Raw genomic sequence first — 17,961 nt, 5'->3', positions numbered from 1 at the left:
TTAAAAGTCAGAACCATTTTAACCAAGGTGTCAGCCAAGCTCATTTGATAACACGCTTGCCTCTGGGTCTGAAGGCTGTGGGATCAACTACCTGGGCACTCTAAAACAATGCTGGGGAAGTGTTGCATTGTTAGAAGTGCCACCCTTCAGCTAAGACATCCTCCTGAGGTGAAACGCGCTATATGAATGTAAACTTGTATTGTAAAACCAAGGTCCTAATTGCCTATTCCAGAGGATGTTAAAGATCACATGGCACCATGTCAACAACATGCACTTATATAGCGCCCTCCCCGCAGAGCACTTAACAATGACGAAGCCTGATTCCGAGCCGAGGGGTGGAGGGAGGTGGCCGTAAGCACGGTCGAAGAGGAAGGTGTTCAGGCAGGACTTGAAAAAGGGGAGAGTGGGGACAAGTTGGAGGGATTGAGGGATAGTGTTTTGGGGCATATTGGCTGAAAACGTGACCTCTGATGGTGGGGAGAAGGGTGCAAGGGACGAGCAGGAGGCCGGTGCCAGTCGAACAGAGGCGCCGGGTAGTGGATTGGGGAGTGAGGGGGTCGGAGAGGAAGGGAGGTACCAGAGCGTGAAGGATTTGAACACAAGTGTGAGGATCTTGAAGTCAATCCGTTTGGTGATGGGAAGCCAGTGGAGCCTGGCCAGAACAACAACAAAATTACATTTGTATAGCACCTTTCATGTCGGGAGGATGTCCCAAGACACTGACTGGTGAGATGTGGGGACGCGTTGGGTCCAGGTAAGTATTACAGGCGACAGAGTTCTGAATGAGCTGGATTTTTTGAATAGTGGAGCTAGGGAGACCGGCGAGGAGTGCGTTTTGATTTATCCAGGCGGGAGGTGACAAACGCATGCACGAGGGTTTTGGCTGCATTTTGGGGTAAGGTACGGTCAGAAGCGGGCAATGTGGCGGAGGTGGAAGAAGGTGATCCTGATGTGGGGGAGGAAGCACAGCTGGGGGTTGAACTGGATGCCTAGATTGCGCACTGGTTTGGTGAGTGTGATGGAGAGTCCAAGGAGGTTGAGGAGTTCAGATCCACAGGAGTGAAGACGTTGACGGGAGCCAAGGAGTATGGCTTCCACTTGTCCACATTCAGCTGCAGGAAGTTTGCACTCATCCAGGCCTTGATGTCTGCCAGACAAGCTGATAGGACATCAGTGGACCTGGACTTGGTACTGGAGGAGGCAAAGTAGATTTGTGTGTCATCCACATACATGTGGAAGTTTACCCCGTGTCTGTGGATGACATCGCCCAATGGGAGTATATAGATAAGGAAAAGAAGAGGGCCAAGGATGGAGCCCTGGGGTACCCTACAAGTGACTGGGCGGGGGCAAGAGGAGAAATCATTGGCCGAGATAAGTATTCAAAAAGAGAACCGAGTTTCTCCCAGTTTCCTTCCCAACAAATCTGAAAGACACAAAAACTTTGGTTCTTCTATTCATGACTGGTGCATGACATTGCTGTGTGCAAATTGGCCTCTACATTTTCCTACAAATACAGTCACTACACTTCACAGTTAAAATCCTGTGAAGTGCTTTGAAACATTTTCAATGACATCAAAAGCAAAGTTTATTATTATTTCAATTAAAATTTAAATTAAAATTGAAATATGGTTGACTTTCTTGTAAAACTAAAACCGATATTTTATATTCGCTGGATTCTTTCAAAGGTTTCCTGATTGGAATTCTATTTTCAGTAGTACACTGCCTGTTTTTGCCAGATTTGTATTCTATTGCACCACTGGAAGATGCTGCTTCATACCTCCTTCCAAGGAGGCTATCTTTTAGACACTGTGCTGCACTATTTATTGACCTCACAAAGATGAAAAGATTTGAACTTCTAAACTTTTGACCAAAGCTCATTTAACCGAGTGACCTGGAATATTGAGAAAAGTGAAGCATGTTTTATTGATCCTTCGAAGGGCACTGTTTTCATAAACATTTTACTTGTATATTAAGCAGGATCTCCAAGGAAACACTGGAAAGCTCAGCCAGCAACACCTCCATAGAAGCATCTTCATCCATCCCACCCTGTGTACCTTTTTCCTGGTTTGGAGAAAGCACTAAAGGATCCAACTCTTCTAGTAATCTGCCATCTCCCTGTAGCTCAACTGAACCTTCTTCGGAGAGCCTAAGTCCAGACAAACTAAGGTCGAAGGTAAATTGCATCATCTTGTATGAGTGTGAAGCATCTTTGTTATGACAGTTATCATTGGCAGTTTTCCAGCACACTAGAACATACCAGAGTTTAAATTGTAAAATATACAGGTACATTTGATGTGTAACTTAGAATGCATAGTTTCTTCAGACAAAATGGTGTATGTAAAATATAATATTTAATCAGTTTTGATCTTCTCAATCGGTTTAATTTTCAAAGGGGGTAAATTTTCACTGGTGGGCCATTCTATTGATGAATAGTGTATAAATTTTGCATATGACTGCACTAGAATCCAAATATTTTCTTGCATCCCTGTTAGAAAACTGCAAAACATACTTCATAAAGCTCTGAATTTGAATCTGTGAATTGATATCTAAACTAAACTGATATATTCCAGTGTGCTGTAAAACTGACAATGATATTTATCATAATTGGCCCAACAAATAAAAAACATTGAATTCTTAAGGCCACAGTTTCCCCATGTTTTTTCTAGACATGCACCTATGGTTATATATGCTTACTGTGGTTTTTCTTAACTCTTGTTCAAGTTTCTGGAGCAGAAGTACATATGAGGGAAAAGGAGTAGAGTGCTATAGCGGGAAACTAGGGAGGGGGATTAAGAATGGTATGGAAATATCGGCACAGACAAGTTGAGCTGAATGTCCTGTTTTAATGTTTTCGAATCTGTGTGTGGTCTTAGCACATTACCATTTCCTTTTTTATTGTGACTGGATTCCGTCTCTTTTACTTGGAAAAGCATTGAGTTGAAGAACCAGATGAGATCTGTGCCGGTTATTTTCCACTTGTTGATAAAATACCCAATTTTGTCCACAAGAGTCAGTGAAATTCTCCACTTGTCGATAATTTTACCAGCCTCAGGCAATGTGGCTTTATAATGGGATAAGTTCAAGACAGATGTTGAATCATGGGCTTTATTATTGCTCCTTTTCTCTGATGGAAAATTTGATTCTAAATATAAACTGGTAAAGGTCAGTAAATGTACAAATGGGAAGAATAATATACAGTATTTGATTGTGTATGTTTTTGCCATTTATGCCTTCCCTAAAAGCTTAAAACTGGATAACAGATATATGTTTATTGAACAGGTCATTTTTATCTAGCTTCTACCATGGACAACTGTAATTACAGGTTCATTTTACAGTCTTTGGACTGGAAAGGACAATGGAATACAACAGTGACCTTTGTTATTCTGTTTAGATTCAAATCCAAACTAAAGGAGAAAAACATCATCGTCTCTAATTGTTATTTGTCCTAATTTCAGTTGCCTGCATTCACTAGTTCACAACACAAAAATGTGCTACCTGGTGTAGAATTAGTAGAAACATTCAAAACATGTTGAAAGTCACCGGAGCATGAGCTTTATTATGGTTTCTTTTGTCTGATTTTTTTTAATCAAAGAAGGAAAAAAAATAGAATCACATAAATGAGTTTTTAAATATTATTTAAAATTGACTGTAATCAGCATTCAAGGTAATATGGCTGCGCTGTTGAGTAGTATATTCTGTCAGCAATATTTTCCATCCAGTGATGAAGGGCACTATTACCCATTTGGAACATTCCTTCCATCTTAGCAGGAATAGTGCTACCAGTGCTGGGAGGAGCAGGTGAATCTATGCAGAAAGGATTACGTCTCCAGTCGAAGCTGCTTTTTCCTTATTTATCTGGCTCCAGACCAGTTGCAGAAATTTAATACAGTATATGGAGAATCTTGAGTATGAACCCATGCCAAACAATGTTTTATACAGTCCATTGATTATTGATTTTGCATTCCCATCGGCCTGACTTGGGAAGTGTGCTTTTTTAAAATGTATGTACTGTCGTGAGCTATTGTTGATGGGAAATACAGTAAAATAGCAATACTAGTTGAAGTAAAATCACATACAGTATCAGATTATACTGCATGAGGGATGTTCGCTACTAATAATGTTTTCTGCCCCCCCCCAACGCCATGTTTTGTTTGTGCTATTAACATATGTCCCCTGTTTTTGTTTCATTGCTTGTGTTTTTAATAAACCTTATTGTACAAGTGCATGTAGTAATACTTATGGCTGAACTCATTCCATCCTTCTGCTGTTTCTTTTTAACAGACCCATTTGTCCTGGCCATCATTCTTCCATTATTCTTATAATGTGGTATGATATTTAGTTTATGTTCAACTGTATTGTATTGATTGTCAATCATTACTAATACTAAAACTTGTGGTGGGATACTCTTTGATCTGCTTTAATTAGTTGATTTGAATTCTAGAAGCTGTTACTATTAAAAATATGTTTTTGGCTTTATAACCTCTTCGGCTTTATAACCGCTTCCATAAATAATTTCTGTAACTGTTTGAGGTTTGGAATCATACTAGAATAGTTATGTAATCATGTTGTTTAGTGTTTGTATTGTGGCAAAAATGATTTGTTTTTCAAGAAGCGTTATTGAACTGCGGCTTCCAACAATTATAAACTGAACCACACTCACGGAAACAGACAACTGGATAAAAGTCTTACTATTTTCAAATTATCAAAACCTGCAAAACACGTCACAGAGCTGACAGGTTACCATTGACCAATTTAGTAGAAGAAAGGGAGGCCTGTCCCTGGAAGAAAAACAAAGCTAATGTTTTTGTATATATTTAAATTTGAGTTTGAAGTACGAGAATGTACAGTTGTGCTGTTTAGATGTTGGATTGGAAGACAGAACTGGTTGATCACAGAAACAGCTTGACACAGTTTAGAACATTAGCAGATAGCCTGAACCTACTATGTTGAGATTTTAAAAAATGTAGTTAGTAAGCTATCCTTCACAAGTATTGTTTTCCAATTTCTTAATGAGTAAACATGAATGATTTTATTTATATTCAAAGCTAATGTAGTTGTAGTCTCTGACTTTTTTTCATTGATTGACAACATTACACACAAGTGGCTTATTCCCAAGCAATTACTAAAAATAGCTGTTTGTAGTAAAAACTATAGGATGTATGACTAATAATTTCTAAATGACCTAAATGTTTCTCGCAAACAATCTAAATAGTCTCTCGCAAACAATCTAGTTACCACTAGATATGCATGATATAGCGAATCATGAATTCAAGGCTACATACTATGGATTGATCTGCTGCACCACCAATCTATGATCAAAATATTAGACTGCTAGGTATTTCTGAAGATTGATAGTGAACCTGTTATGAGTATTTATAAACTGTGGATATAAAGAATGTTTATGTAATCAAATTTCACCCACAACATATACAGTCAATTCACTTTACAGTATCTTCTGAGAAGCGCTTTGATACGTCCCAAAGACGTGATAAGACGCTATATCAAATGCAGGGATTATTATTATTTATTAGAATCATATTCCTGTAGGTAGTCTCTAATAACACAATTGTACCCAATGATATAATAATAAACTTGGTATTTCATGGAGTGCCTTATCATGTTGTCAAAAATCTCAACCTGTTGAATTACTGCATAGTGTAGAGATTGTATATTGGTAGGCCAACAAGGCAATCTTTTGCATCTAAAAATGGCCCACAAACAGCCATGAAGAAAATGACCCTCTTTTTAAATATATGGGGACTTGCTGGTCAGCTCACTGGAAGAAACTGCCTTCTCTTTTTAAACAAATCTAAGGGTTCTCTCATGTCCACCTAAATAGACAGGTGGAACCTTGATTTTAACATCTGAATGATGGCACTTCAAATATGTGTTAATGTTTAATTCATATATGACTCTTGAGATACTCAAATTAAAATCATTAATAATTTGTGGGCTATTTTACTAAACTCTGCAATAATCTAATAAAGTAAATCTAAGCATAGCATGTTATCAGTCTACGTTTCCTTTAAAACCATATAAAGGTTTTAACACAGTGTTTTGGGTCGATAAAATTAGACACTGTTATGATGGGTCCATTAGAAAAAAAGGCTGCCTGTCCCTCTTCTGGGTTGTCAGGTTACCACTGACGTCACTTCAGGGTGGACAGGGCGACTTCCTGCTTACATTCGCAGGACAGCCATGTTATAAACAGACACAAAGTGAAGTTATCTTGCCCACAGCAGATGAATCTAAATCAAGAATTCTGATTCAGGTATCCATTTTCATTCAATTTCAGGCTTTAAGTTGTTAGGCCTGTTCTTAAAACAAACGTCATGTGAAGGTTTCATTCAAAATGGGAGGGAAAAATACCAGAATGGATTTCAAGTCATTTGAATTCTGAACTCACTTGACCCAGTTAGAGATAGTATACGATTTTTGAAATTAAAGCTGCACCAGATGGTACTGAGGATTATATCCACACTGGTAAGGAAAGTGTGAATTCATTAATGTTGCATCAGTTCTCCCATTTACTCTGTTAGGATGGGTTTTCCAGAAGATTGAGATCAAATGGGCTGAAGGGCCTTCTTCATCCGATCGAATCTTGTGAGCCTGCAAAGTAATCAGTCTAAACAGCTCAAAGAGACTATCAGCATGAAGATTTCAGTTTACTGAAAATATACTGGGACTGACTATATCAGGAGAAGTTGCACATCTGTTTTGCTTATCTATTTTATAGATTATTACTAGCGGGCATGAGCTGATATCACAAAACTGATTACACTATATCATAGAATCAAATTATACAGCACAGAAGGAGGCCATTCGGCCCATTGTGTCTGTGCCAGCTCTTTGAAAAGAGCTGTCCAGTTCAATCCCACTCCCCCAGTCTCTCCCCACAGCCCTGCAAACATGTCCTCCTCAAATAATTATCTACTTCTCTCTTAAAAGTTGTTATCGAATCGGCTTCCACCACCCTTTCAGGCAATGCATTCCAGGTTCCAACAACTCGCTGTGTGAACAAATTTCTCCTCACCTCCCCTTTGTTTCTTCTAACAACTATTTTAAATCAGTGTCCTCGGGTTACCGACCCACCCGCCAGTGAAAATAATTTCTACTTGTTCACCCTATCAAATCCCCTCATAATTTTGAAAACTCCTCTTAACCTTTTCTACAAGTTAGTATTTACCAAATCTGCTATTTGCCTAGTTAAATATTTTTAAAATACTATCAAATAGTTATAATTAAAGGATATTTCTCGAACCTTTGACACATATTTTAGAAATAAAGGTATCTCTAAAAAAAAATTGTTAATTGTAAGAGAATCAAAACTACAGAAACATATATTGCCCTTCGTGCAGGATAGCAAAGATTGAGGTTATGGCCATGCTGTGAAAACACCTATTTTCCAGGGGATTGGTATAATCTCCCATGTTTCACAAGAGGTTTAGATGAAGAAGGCTCCTCAAACCATTTGATATCATCCTTCCTGAACCAGGAAATTGTCAAATAAATTGCTAGACCCAAATCCACTGATAAGTAGAGGATTAATTTACAAAGAAGCAAGGTTATATAATATAGATCTCTAAACTTAATGTGAATCTGGTTATTTAACATTTTTATCATAACATGTAGCCTATTTGCACTGACTTGACTTAATAAGCTGTAGTCTGCTTGTCATTCGAAAGTACATTCTGAGCACTGAACATTTATTTAACCCCACAGTTCCAGCTTTCCTTGTTGTTGAAGAGTTGCTTTAAAATTTGCAGCCTACGCATAATAACACTGTCAGGAATGGCTGAAATTTCTTTTACTCAGCATACCTTTCCACTGTATACATATCTCTTTCCCCTCTCCCAATGTTTTTTTTCCTGCAAGAGAAATTTCATACTCAAATCAATGTTACAAAGTGGAGCAGATTTGTCGTTTTGAAATCCAGATGACACATTCAGGAACTAATTGGCATTATAGTTTGCTCATTTGAAGGTGAACTATGCTATGTGTCAGCCTAAGCATGTGAAACAAAAATGGTGGAATTACTGTCAAATTGAAAGCAACATTAATGATATATAAAGATGTTACTCCCTATTAGGCTATCCCTAAAGAAATCAGCTAGATATTCTGCGAATTCTTCAAAATATACTAATCAGATTTATTAATTAACTTAAACTTCAAGCTGCTGTAGTAAAATCTGGTTGGAATCTTGCGAGTGTTGGTGCAGCTAATCTGCAAATTTGTGCTGTTCTAGAACAGAAGGCCAAGGGGTTAATTGGATTAATCTCCGATTATAGAACACCATTAACATCAACCATAGACATGCCTTCCTCTACTGTTACCTCATTTGAGATCAGGTGACTCAGGACAAACCAGAGATTGCAAATATCACCTTCTGGATTTCTAACGCTCAGTTCTGCAATAGGCAGTGACTTGACCAGCTGAACTGGGCTGACAATTTAGTCTTTTTTAAAAAAAAACAGGCTTGCATTTTATCAAATTGGGTAGTCGTAATATGTAGTTCTACAGTGTAGGAGGAGGTGTATTTGAATTCCAGTTTGCTGACACAGTCCCCCACCTGATATCATGGTGATAGAAGCCAAATAAATGATAAGTGAACTGCTCACTGTCTTGAACAAAAGATGAACAGGGGGAAATTAAAATGACAGTCCATCATGAATTCTGCTCCAGTGACCTCACCAACAAGGACAGAGACAGCACTTTCCTAGAGCACTAAGATGTCATTAAAGAGGGGATCCTACACAAATATTCCTTTTTGAGATTATTTTAACCTATAAAACCTCACATTACAATAAGAAAGGCACTCCAATTACATAAATATCTAATTTTATAGTCATAGGAATATACATCCATAAGATGATTTTTCCTTTATGAAAATACCCAAATAAAGCACTACAATGGAATTTCCTTTTAGAAAATAAATTAAGCGAAATACAGACTAGTAACTAGTCTTGACAAAGAAATATCCTCACCTCCAGACGAGGCTATGCTTCTGAAGCTCATTCCTGAAACATAATTGCTTGTTTCAGGTCCACACCCCTCCTACTGCTTTAAGCAAGTTTTAAAGGAGGGGAAATTGGGAGACAAATAATATGCTTGAGTTTAAATTTAAATCAAATGCAAGGCTCCTCCAATAAAGATCATGTTACCATCCAGAATCTTTGATTTGCAGAACTTCACCAACATTGATGACTTTAGCCCCAGTAGCACAAGTTCTGCTGACCTGAGTGGATTGGTTGTAGAACCAAAATCTACAGGGCGCTCCCACATGTTGGTACTCTCCTCTGACGAGGTAAGTAAATATGTCTACCAAAAAATTTTGTTTTATTTTACTGGCAAACTCTTTCAACTTCATTCTTAATTGAAGAGCGTGAGAGTTCCTATTTTTCAGAAGGGTATTTCTCCCTTCTACATCCTGGCTTCCACGATTATCCCATTGCTGTACTGAAATCATGGGCAGTTTGGTTTGCCTCTCAGGGATTTTCCTTCCCTCTCAGTCAGAAGTGTCTGGCCTCTTCAATAACTGCCCACAAAAAATGTGTCTGAAATCAGTATCTCCCTACATACACAACTCACTGGAGCTTCAACATCCTTTGCACCCATGCTGCCTAGGGTCAGCTTTAGTCTTGAAAACTGTATGAATGTTTTTCAGGCCTTTTTTCAATGCAGTTAAATATTACTGAGCCGATTGAACAGATTCCCAGCATACTTCCACACCAGAACAAGGAATTGCAAAGGGTCCTCAAGGTGGAAATGTTTAATGGAAATGGATGTTGTGGCATTTAGCTTTCTACAGACCAAAATAGTGTTTGTCTTAAAAAACTAAAAGGACATTTGACTCTTTGAGGCCAAATTTAACTGCAGTATTGGATGATCCAGTCTACGAGAACACTATCCCATCATCTATGGATCTGAGTCTGAGTTGGAAAAAGCTGCTAAGGTTGACTGATGTGATAAATAGGAACATCGGTCCAACAGGAGGTGCTTTCAAGGCAGTTTGTTAGGAAATGCAGCTTTTCTCCATATTTGACTTGTTCTATAATAGATCTTGAGGCTGATTGATGGTGGTACTGCCTTTAAAAGGTGGAAAAGGGTTCCATTCCAGTAATGAAAATTGTCATCTAGGCTATTCATAAACGTTGTATTAACCTAGTTTTTATAATTCTCATTGTGGAAATAGGAGGGTATGAATAAGTAAAATTACTTCATGAGGTGCAACGTGATCAGAATTTTGATATAAAAATATAGTCAGTTTTGTTTTCCATTTTCCAGAAGGTGTTTGATTTTTTAAAAAACTTTTACTAACAGTAGGATATGTTTTCATGAGTGTCAAGTATCCTCTTTGCCATTATTCAAATGGGAGCCTTTGCATGGTTTGTTGTGGTCAGACTTATCCAAACCGGATTGAGTTCCACATATGTTTGTCACCTTTACATAGAAATTTCCTTGTGTCTGGAATGGAGTGCATACTCTCGGCTTGGAGGAACACCTCCCCTGCTTACCTAATTCCAGAGAGTTTTCGGCATAGGTTGGCAAGAGCCAAGACTTGGCAATCCTTAGACTGTGCCCTAGGGTACAGCTAAAGCCAGATAGCTTGCTATTGAAAGTAATGTCTGGCAACTTTCTGCTGCTAGTCCAATTTGGATCGCATTAAAGTTTTGACTTACATGGTTAATATGAATTGAGTGGGAAGATACCTGCTCCAGGAAGCTTTGCAAGGAGGGAGTGGGAGCCTTTGCAGTTACTGTTAGCAGCTATTTGACAATTTGAGCATGAAAGCTGAGTCTAATCTTGTCCTTCCCTAACATTCATGAAGTACATCCCCAAATGATCACTAACTCAGCACAAACCCAGGATTTGAATTTACAGCCTTCTGGGCAATTGAAAGAGTACTGATTTTTTTTAGAAAAAAAACCTAACCAGAAAAAGAATCAAGCTTTCTTAATTTTATTTGAGAACTAATGATGTCTGGTAATTGATGTACCTGCTTATATTATTTTGGTTCTGAAATACTGTTCCTTTCATTTTCCTTGTTGCTATCTTGGCCAGAGCCTGGATATGATAGATGATGAGGTGAGATGCTTGAAAACATGTCCCGCATGTTACATTTTCATTTTCCTCTCTTACCATTAAGCATTTTGTGTGTTTTCGCCCATCAAGACGTAATCTGATATTGCCAGTTGTTCTGTATAACTTATAGCTCATATGCTTTTACTCCTAGCACATCCTATGCATATGTGAGCTGGGTTATAAAATTGGCAGACACAAATGTAAATTTTTGAGCTCAAACGCCTTAATTAACAGGAAGTTTTGCCCACAAAATACAGTCATTACACTTTACATATATCCTGTGAACCGCTTTGAGTCGTCTGAACAACGAGATAAGGTGCTAGATTATTTATTATTGTAAGTTGTAGAATAGCTTGAAATTTAAATAGTGTACGTGCCAGACTTTTGAGTATAGGATATGTTACAGAAGACAAGCATAAATATTCTGTATTCAAGGATAGATAACCTAACCATAAGAAACAAGACTGCAAGCACAGCTATAGATTCCAGGGAAGATCTATTGAAATTCTAACCCTCGCAGTATAAAAAAAAGATACATTGTAGTTCAAATTTTTCACATTGATTTTCAAAGTTTCTTTTACTGATCATAATAATCCTCTATCTGGTTTAGCACCTATTCACATTGGGAGACATCCTGTAGCACTTCACTGTATATACAGGAAAGTACAGCAGTTGTGTTTTGTGGGCGAATGCGGAAGGTATACAGAAGTAGGAGTTTTGTTTAGAAGTGTTATTTTTCACATAACAGCCTGTAGTAAACTTCCTGCCTGAAATCAACAAAACATGCATTGTTAATTTTACAAAGAAAGCAAAGGAAATAGTTGTAGGAAGAAGGAGAAATCAAAACCAAGACACTAGAAGGTTCAAAAATGGCTTAAAATCAAGTGGGAATTGTTATTGACTTCACTCTCAGCCCAGTTTGAAATCATGTTCAGCTTTGCATGTAGCTAAAGCTTGGCCCATCCTATTGAAATGGTACGTGAGCATATAGCAATAAAAATGCCTGGAAACACTTTCTGTTTGTAAGGAAAATTTTATTCCTGCTCAAACCTTTTTTTAAAATGTTTTTACCCACCACCAGCAACCCCAACTAAAAGTGCAGTGACCTACTCGCAAGCTTTTCAATAACATTGTTTATGCAGTTAGAGAAACTACAGAAAATGGTCACGCATACGGGTAACCTTAGGGGTGATTGAGCTGGAAGACTTGGAGTTAATTCACAGAGCTAACTGCAGCAAGAATAAATAGGTGAAACTAGGTTGAAAATTATAACGATAAATATGATTGTGATCAGAAGCTTAATGTCTTAATAGAAAACAGTTGACTAAGGTGAAACATAATAATAATAATCATCCTTGCATTTGATATAGCGCTTTTCACGTCGGGAGGAAGTCCGAAAGCGCTTCACAGAACACACTGTAAAGTGAATTGACTGTATATTTGTGGGCGAATGCGGCAGCCAATTGCGCACAGCAATGTCCCACAAACAGTCTTGGATTGAAAATGACAAATTTATTATTGTTTTGGTTTTGGAGGGATTATTATTAGGCTCTGTGTGGAGTAAGGAAACTTGCCCAAGGTTTCGCCCTGCCTGGAATTGAACTCAGGTCTCTCGCTTGCAAAGCAAGTGCTCTAACCACTGAGCTACAGGACTCCACATAAACTATGTATTGAAATTTGATAAATATTCTTGAACATAAGAATTAGGAGCAGGAGTAGGCATTCAGCCCCTCGAGCCTGCCCCACCATTCGATAAGATCATGGCTGATCTTCAGACCTAACTCTAATTACCTGCCCTATCCCCATATCCCCTAATCCCTCTATTTTTTAAAAAATCTATCAGTCTCAGCCTTGAAGATGTTCAAGGACTGAGCATCTACAGCCTTCTGGGGTAGTGAATTCCATAAATTCACTACCCTCTGAGTGAAGAAATGTTTCCTCAACTCTGTTCTAAAAGGCTGACCCTTAATTTTAAGACTGTGACCCCTGGTTATAGATTCTCCTACCAGGGGAAACAGTCCCTCAGTGTCTGCTTTATCCAGCCCTTTAAGAATTTTATATGTTTCAATAAGATCTCCCCTAATTCTTCTGTACTCTAGAGAATATAGCCCAGTTTATTCAGCCTATCCTCATAGGTCAGTCCCCTCATCCCAGGAACTAACCGAGTGAATCTACGCTGCACCCCCTCTAGGGCAAGTATGTCCTTTTTTAAATAAGGAGACCAAAACTGCACACAATACTCTAGGTGCGGTCTCACCAAGGCCCTATACAGAAGCAGCAAGACTTCCCTACTCTTGTACTCTAAACCTTTTGCAATGAACGCTAACATGCCGTTCGCCTTCTTAGTTGCTTGCTGAACCTGCAAACTAACTTTTTGAGACTGGTGTACAAAGACACCCAAATCCCTCTGAACACTAACACTATCTAATCTCTTCCCCTCTAGAAAATAATCTGTTTTTCTATTTTTTCTACCTAGGTGAATAACTTCACATTAAATTCCATCTGCCACCTACTCGCCCACTCCCCTAGCCTATCTATATCCCGTTGCAATCTTTTTGCATCATCCTCAGAGCTTACTCTCCCACCTGGTTTAGTGTCATCCACGAATTTAGATACGTTACATTCAATGTCCTCGTCTAGATCATTGATGTAAATTGTAAATAGCTGAGGCCCAAGCACTGATCCTTGTGGCACTCCACTAGTCACATTCTGCCAATTTGAGAATGACCCGTTTAGCCCTACTCTCTGTTTTCTACCCGTTAGCCACTCTTCAATCCATGCTAATATGTTCCCATTAATCCCGTGGGCCCTAACCTTGTGCAATAGCCTTTTGTGTGGCACTTTGTCAAATGCCTTTTAAACAACAAGAACAACAAGATTCCATTTATAAAGCGCCTTTCACGTCAGGAGGACGTCCCAAGGCGCTGCACAGTTGGGTCAGGACCCGAGCAGGGGGGAAATGGTCAGGGTGAGGGGAGGGAAGGGAGGGAGCGAGGAGGGGGAAGAGAGTCGAGAGGGGATTTTAAAAATCTAAATATACAACATCTACTGGTTCCCCCCTATCTAACCTGCTAGATACATCTCCAAAAAACTCTAAAAGATTAGTTAAGCATAACTTCCCTTTTGTAAAGCCATGTTTATTATTATTATTAAAGCCATGTTGACTCTGCCTCATCTTGTTATGGTCTTCCAGGAATCCCATAACGACATCTTTATTTAAGGACTCAAGAATTTTCCCTACACTGATGTCAGACTAACTGGTCTATAGTTCCCCATCTTTTCTCTCCCACTCTTCTTAAATAGTGGTGTTACGTTTGCAATCTTCCAATCAATGAGAACCGTTCCAGAATCCAGAGAATTTTGGAAGATCAAGGACAAGCCATCCACTATCTCAGTAGCCACCTCTTTTAAAACGCTAGGATGTAGGCCATCAGGTTCAGGAGATTTATCAGTTTTAAGATCTGACAATTTACCTAAAACCATTTCTTTACTAATATTAATTCCCCCAAGTTGCTCGCTAACATTGTTTTCTTGGTTCCCCTCTATTTTTGGTAGGTTTTCAGTGTCTTCTAAGGTGAAGACAGTAGCAAAGTACTTGTTTAATGAGTTTTGCTTGATTACTTTTTTGTGAGAAAGTTTGGAAAAACTTCCTCAGGAGATTCAATAAATTGGCTCCTCCTAGGTGGATCTGATTTATACATAATCTGTAGAATCTAAATGATCTTTTCTCATTTCACACAATCTTGTTATGAGCTGGAGGGGCATCTAATTTCCCATTACTTCAAAAATCCTGGGGCCTTTTGAAGGAACTTTTTTTATCATATAGCAGGATGGAACTGACTCATCATGTGTAGAACTGTTCGGCTGTCTACCACTGTTAAAATGCTTAAACTCTCCTTGGATTATCTCTAGTCTAATATTTATCTTCATTAGTTACCTGTCAATTACCAATATATAATACCAGTTGGTTCAGGAGATCCTCAAGACATCAGTTGTTTAGGATGTACATTAAGTTGAGGATATTTTCCATTTTTATGTCTCTGAACAACATGGAAATTATATAAATCACTGTAATTGCTAGGTTCTATTCCATCTTGTTTGTAGCTGAATTCAAAATAATTTTCTTCAATCAAATGTTTTATCCGTAAACAAATGTGTGGTTACAATAAGACTTTGCATTTTAAACATAATTTTCACAAGTGACCCATTTAGCAATACAATTTGCTTGACACTGGACCTTCAGATATGTAGTGCAGAGGGAGAGAGTATAGATAAGAGTGCTTGCTTTTAAGTAATGGAAAATGTCCAAAAAATTTAATATTTTGTAGATCTTCGAGACAAAATTAAAATTCTATAGGTGACTCAATAACAAAACAAACAAGAATCTTACAGCATCTTGGATCTAGTTTTGTCATTTATTTTTACATTTCTGAAAGATCCTTGATGAAGGGCAGTCGCCTAAACACAATCAGTGGCAGAATCGTGCTGTTCTGGAGTGGAGCCCTCAGCAGGTTTCTCACTGGCTGATGGGACTAAACATGGAACAGTATATTCCAGAATTTGCTGCCAAAAACATTGATGGAGAACAGTTGCTGCAGCTGGATGGAAGCAAACTGAAGGTAACAAAATATTTGTTTTACAATTGAGACTTCATTGGCTGAATGTATATTAAAACCTACCTGTGCCAAGATAAATCACTGACAACCAATGCCCCACAATCCAAACATGGAAATTTTGGAGTTTGAATAGTTTAGACTGATTTTAGTGAAACAGTTCACATGGTTGAATGAAAATTAAAACAATTGGATTATGTCACTTGTCAGATTATTTTACGTGTGAAAATAACTTTCAGAATCTAAAGGAGGATGAAGTCCAAAAAACATAGGACGCTTTCATACCTTGAATTACCTAGCTGAACAATAATGTTAAATTTAATCATGAACTGTTTCATAAGTCCAAACCAAGCAATAATATTTTAGCTTAAATGGAGGGAAAAGCCATGGTTTTGCAGAACCTCCAAATGGATCCTTATTTTGATCTGAAATCATAAAATTATTTTGTGTTTAGATTAATGTTATATAATGTTCTATTACAAATATTGCAGTGGAAATATGAATATAAAAATAAATTATTTTGAAAATGAAATTCCAATTATCACTTTTTAGATTGATTGCTAAACTCATTTAAGTAAATATGCTTGCCAATGTTCTGAAATTGTTGCTAGTGAGAGAATGGGAGACACAAGGATTCACAACTGAGGCATCCTGGCACTGGGTTGATAATCCCCACCCTCCACAATCCCATGGTGAGGCACCAGTGAGCACCAGCAACACTGCATTTTATGCAAATGAACCCATCTCTTACAGCTGCACTTACAAACATGAAGTCCACCTTGTGCTGAGGTCAATATGAATGGCTTTTTAATTACGTTCTTCACTACAGGCTTTGGGAGTTATTGTGTCTCAGGATCGAGCTGCCATAAAAAAGAGACTGAAGGACCTGAAGGCATCAATTGAGAAAGCACGTAAAGTTCAAGAGAAGCTAGAGAAACAAAAGGAAAAGCTGAAAAAGAAGGAACAGGAACAACTTGTGAAACAGAATAGAAAACCAAGCAAGACATTTGCAGCTGCAGAGCCAGAGACCGAATAAGACTGGTGGAAATTCTGCATTATTAAAGAGGAATAAGAGCATTTTAATATTAAAAAAAATGCAGTGTCCTCTGTTACTAGGTTCTATTAAATTGTACTGGTCTTGAGAAAGAAGCACCTCAAATCTCAAATGCTCCAAAAATCTCATAATTAGTGGTGTTCCTCAGATAGTCAATCAGCAAAGGTTAGCTAGTTAGTACTAGCTAACATCAGTGGCATTTCTATACTACTGTTTGTTTACCATTATATATACAATGTCATCTGCGGAAGACTCATTTTATGTTGCTCTTGTAACTCTCTGTTCATTAGCACCAAGCTGAGTGAAGCCTAGTAGAAGGGTCTTCAAATGTTTGAATAGGTCAGAAATCATGAACTGTTTTCTGATCATTTAAAGAGTGAAGGAGCTACAGTTGTCTGTCTTAAAAGAAACAAAGTACAGTCATCTTTCTGCTCAAATTTTTAGTAAAAATAAAATTTAAAGTCAACTATCAAGGCCAAACAAATTTAACGTCCATTTTGAATTCCTTTTCTAAAATAAGCATTAGGGGTGTAGTTACCCTTTGCCACTTTTTTCCAGAATCTTTTTGTACAAAAATCTTTTCCAGCGTAAATGTAAATATTGTTGGGTTTGGGGGATATTTCATGTTAGAAACACACAAGACTACTGTTCAAAGGTCATTTTGTTTGAGAATTTAAATTTTATGATTTCACTGGAATGTAGCATTTCTTTATTTTATGATAAAATGCACATGTCTGCATCAATCATTTCATTATAGGCACATTTTGCAAATCAAAAGCTATAAAATATAATTAAAAGGACCTAAAATAAGCAACTGTCAAGCCCTCCCTGTTGCACTAACTTGGACTAAACTCCTGAACAACTTCCTGGCAGGAAGCAGTTTCCGAGTAATAGTTCTTGCAATACGACTATGGCAAATAGAGGATGTACAATACCTAAGAGAGAATATACAGTTTATTCCACAAGTGAGAAAACTTTCTGAATTATATAAAGGTAATCTCACAAGGACAGACTGTCCTGCACTCACACGGTATTGTGCTGCAGAATTGAATATATATTTTCAAGTATTCTTATTGGATTTCACTGGAAGTTAGTATGAAGGAGTTTTACTGCTCCCTATGAAGTCATGTGACATAACTCATCTTTTCATGAGTATTTGACTGCCATAATGGAAATTCCCCGAATCAGGGAATTAGGTTTAAAAATTAAATA

General features: G+C 37.9%; 1 protein-coding gene across 4 annotated transcripts in view; it reads left to right on the top strand.

Annotated features, from left to right (window-relative positions):
• Positions 1-17,729, top strand: part of ppp1r9a (protein phosphatase 1, regulatory subunit 9A) — a 146,190-nt gene extending 128,461 nt beyond the window's left edge. For 2 of the 4 annotated variants that reach the window (XM_042332621.1, XM_042332620.1), the window contains 5 exons: positions 1,975-2,173; positions 9,185-9,304; positions 11,062-11,085; positions 15,519-15,701; positions 16,525-17,729. In XM_042332621.1, the coding sequence (XP_042188555.1) occupies positions 1,975-2,173; positions 9,185-9,304; positions 11,062-11,085; positions 15,519-15,701; positions 16,525-16,731 (733 nt within the window). In that variant the 3' untranslated portion in view covers positions 16,732-17,729. The remainder of the gene's footprint in view (positions 1-1,974; positions 2,174-9,184; positions 9,305-11,061; positions 11,086-15,518; positions 15,702-16,524) is intronic. The other 2 variants (XM_042332618.1, XM_042332619.1) reach the window with 2 other exon arrangements.
• Positions 17,730-17,961: the final 232 nt, after the last annotated feature.

This window comes from Callorhinchus milii, unplaced genomic scaffold (genome assembly GCF_018977255.1).
Source record: "Callorhinchus milii isolate IMCB2004 unplaced genomic scaffold, IMCB_Cmil_1.0 Scaffold2, whole genome shotgun sequence".
Classification (NCBI taxonomy): Eukaryota; Metazoa; Chordata; class Chondrichthyes; order Chimaeriformes; family Callorhinchidae; genus Callorhinchus; species Callorhinchus milii.
The sequence above is the reverse complement of the archived record's forward strand: the minus strand, read 5'-3'. Positions and strand labels throughout refer to the sequence as shown.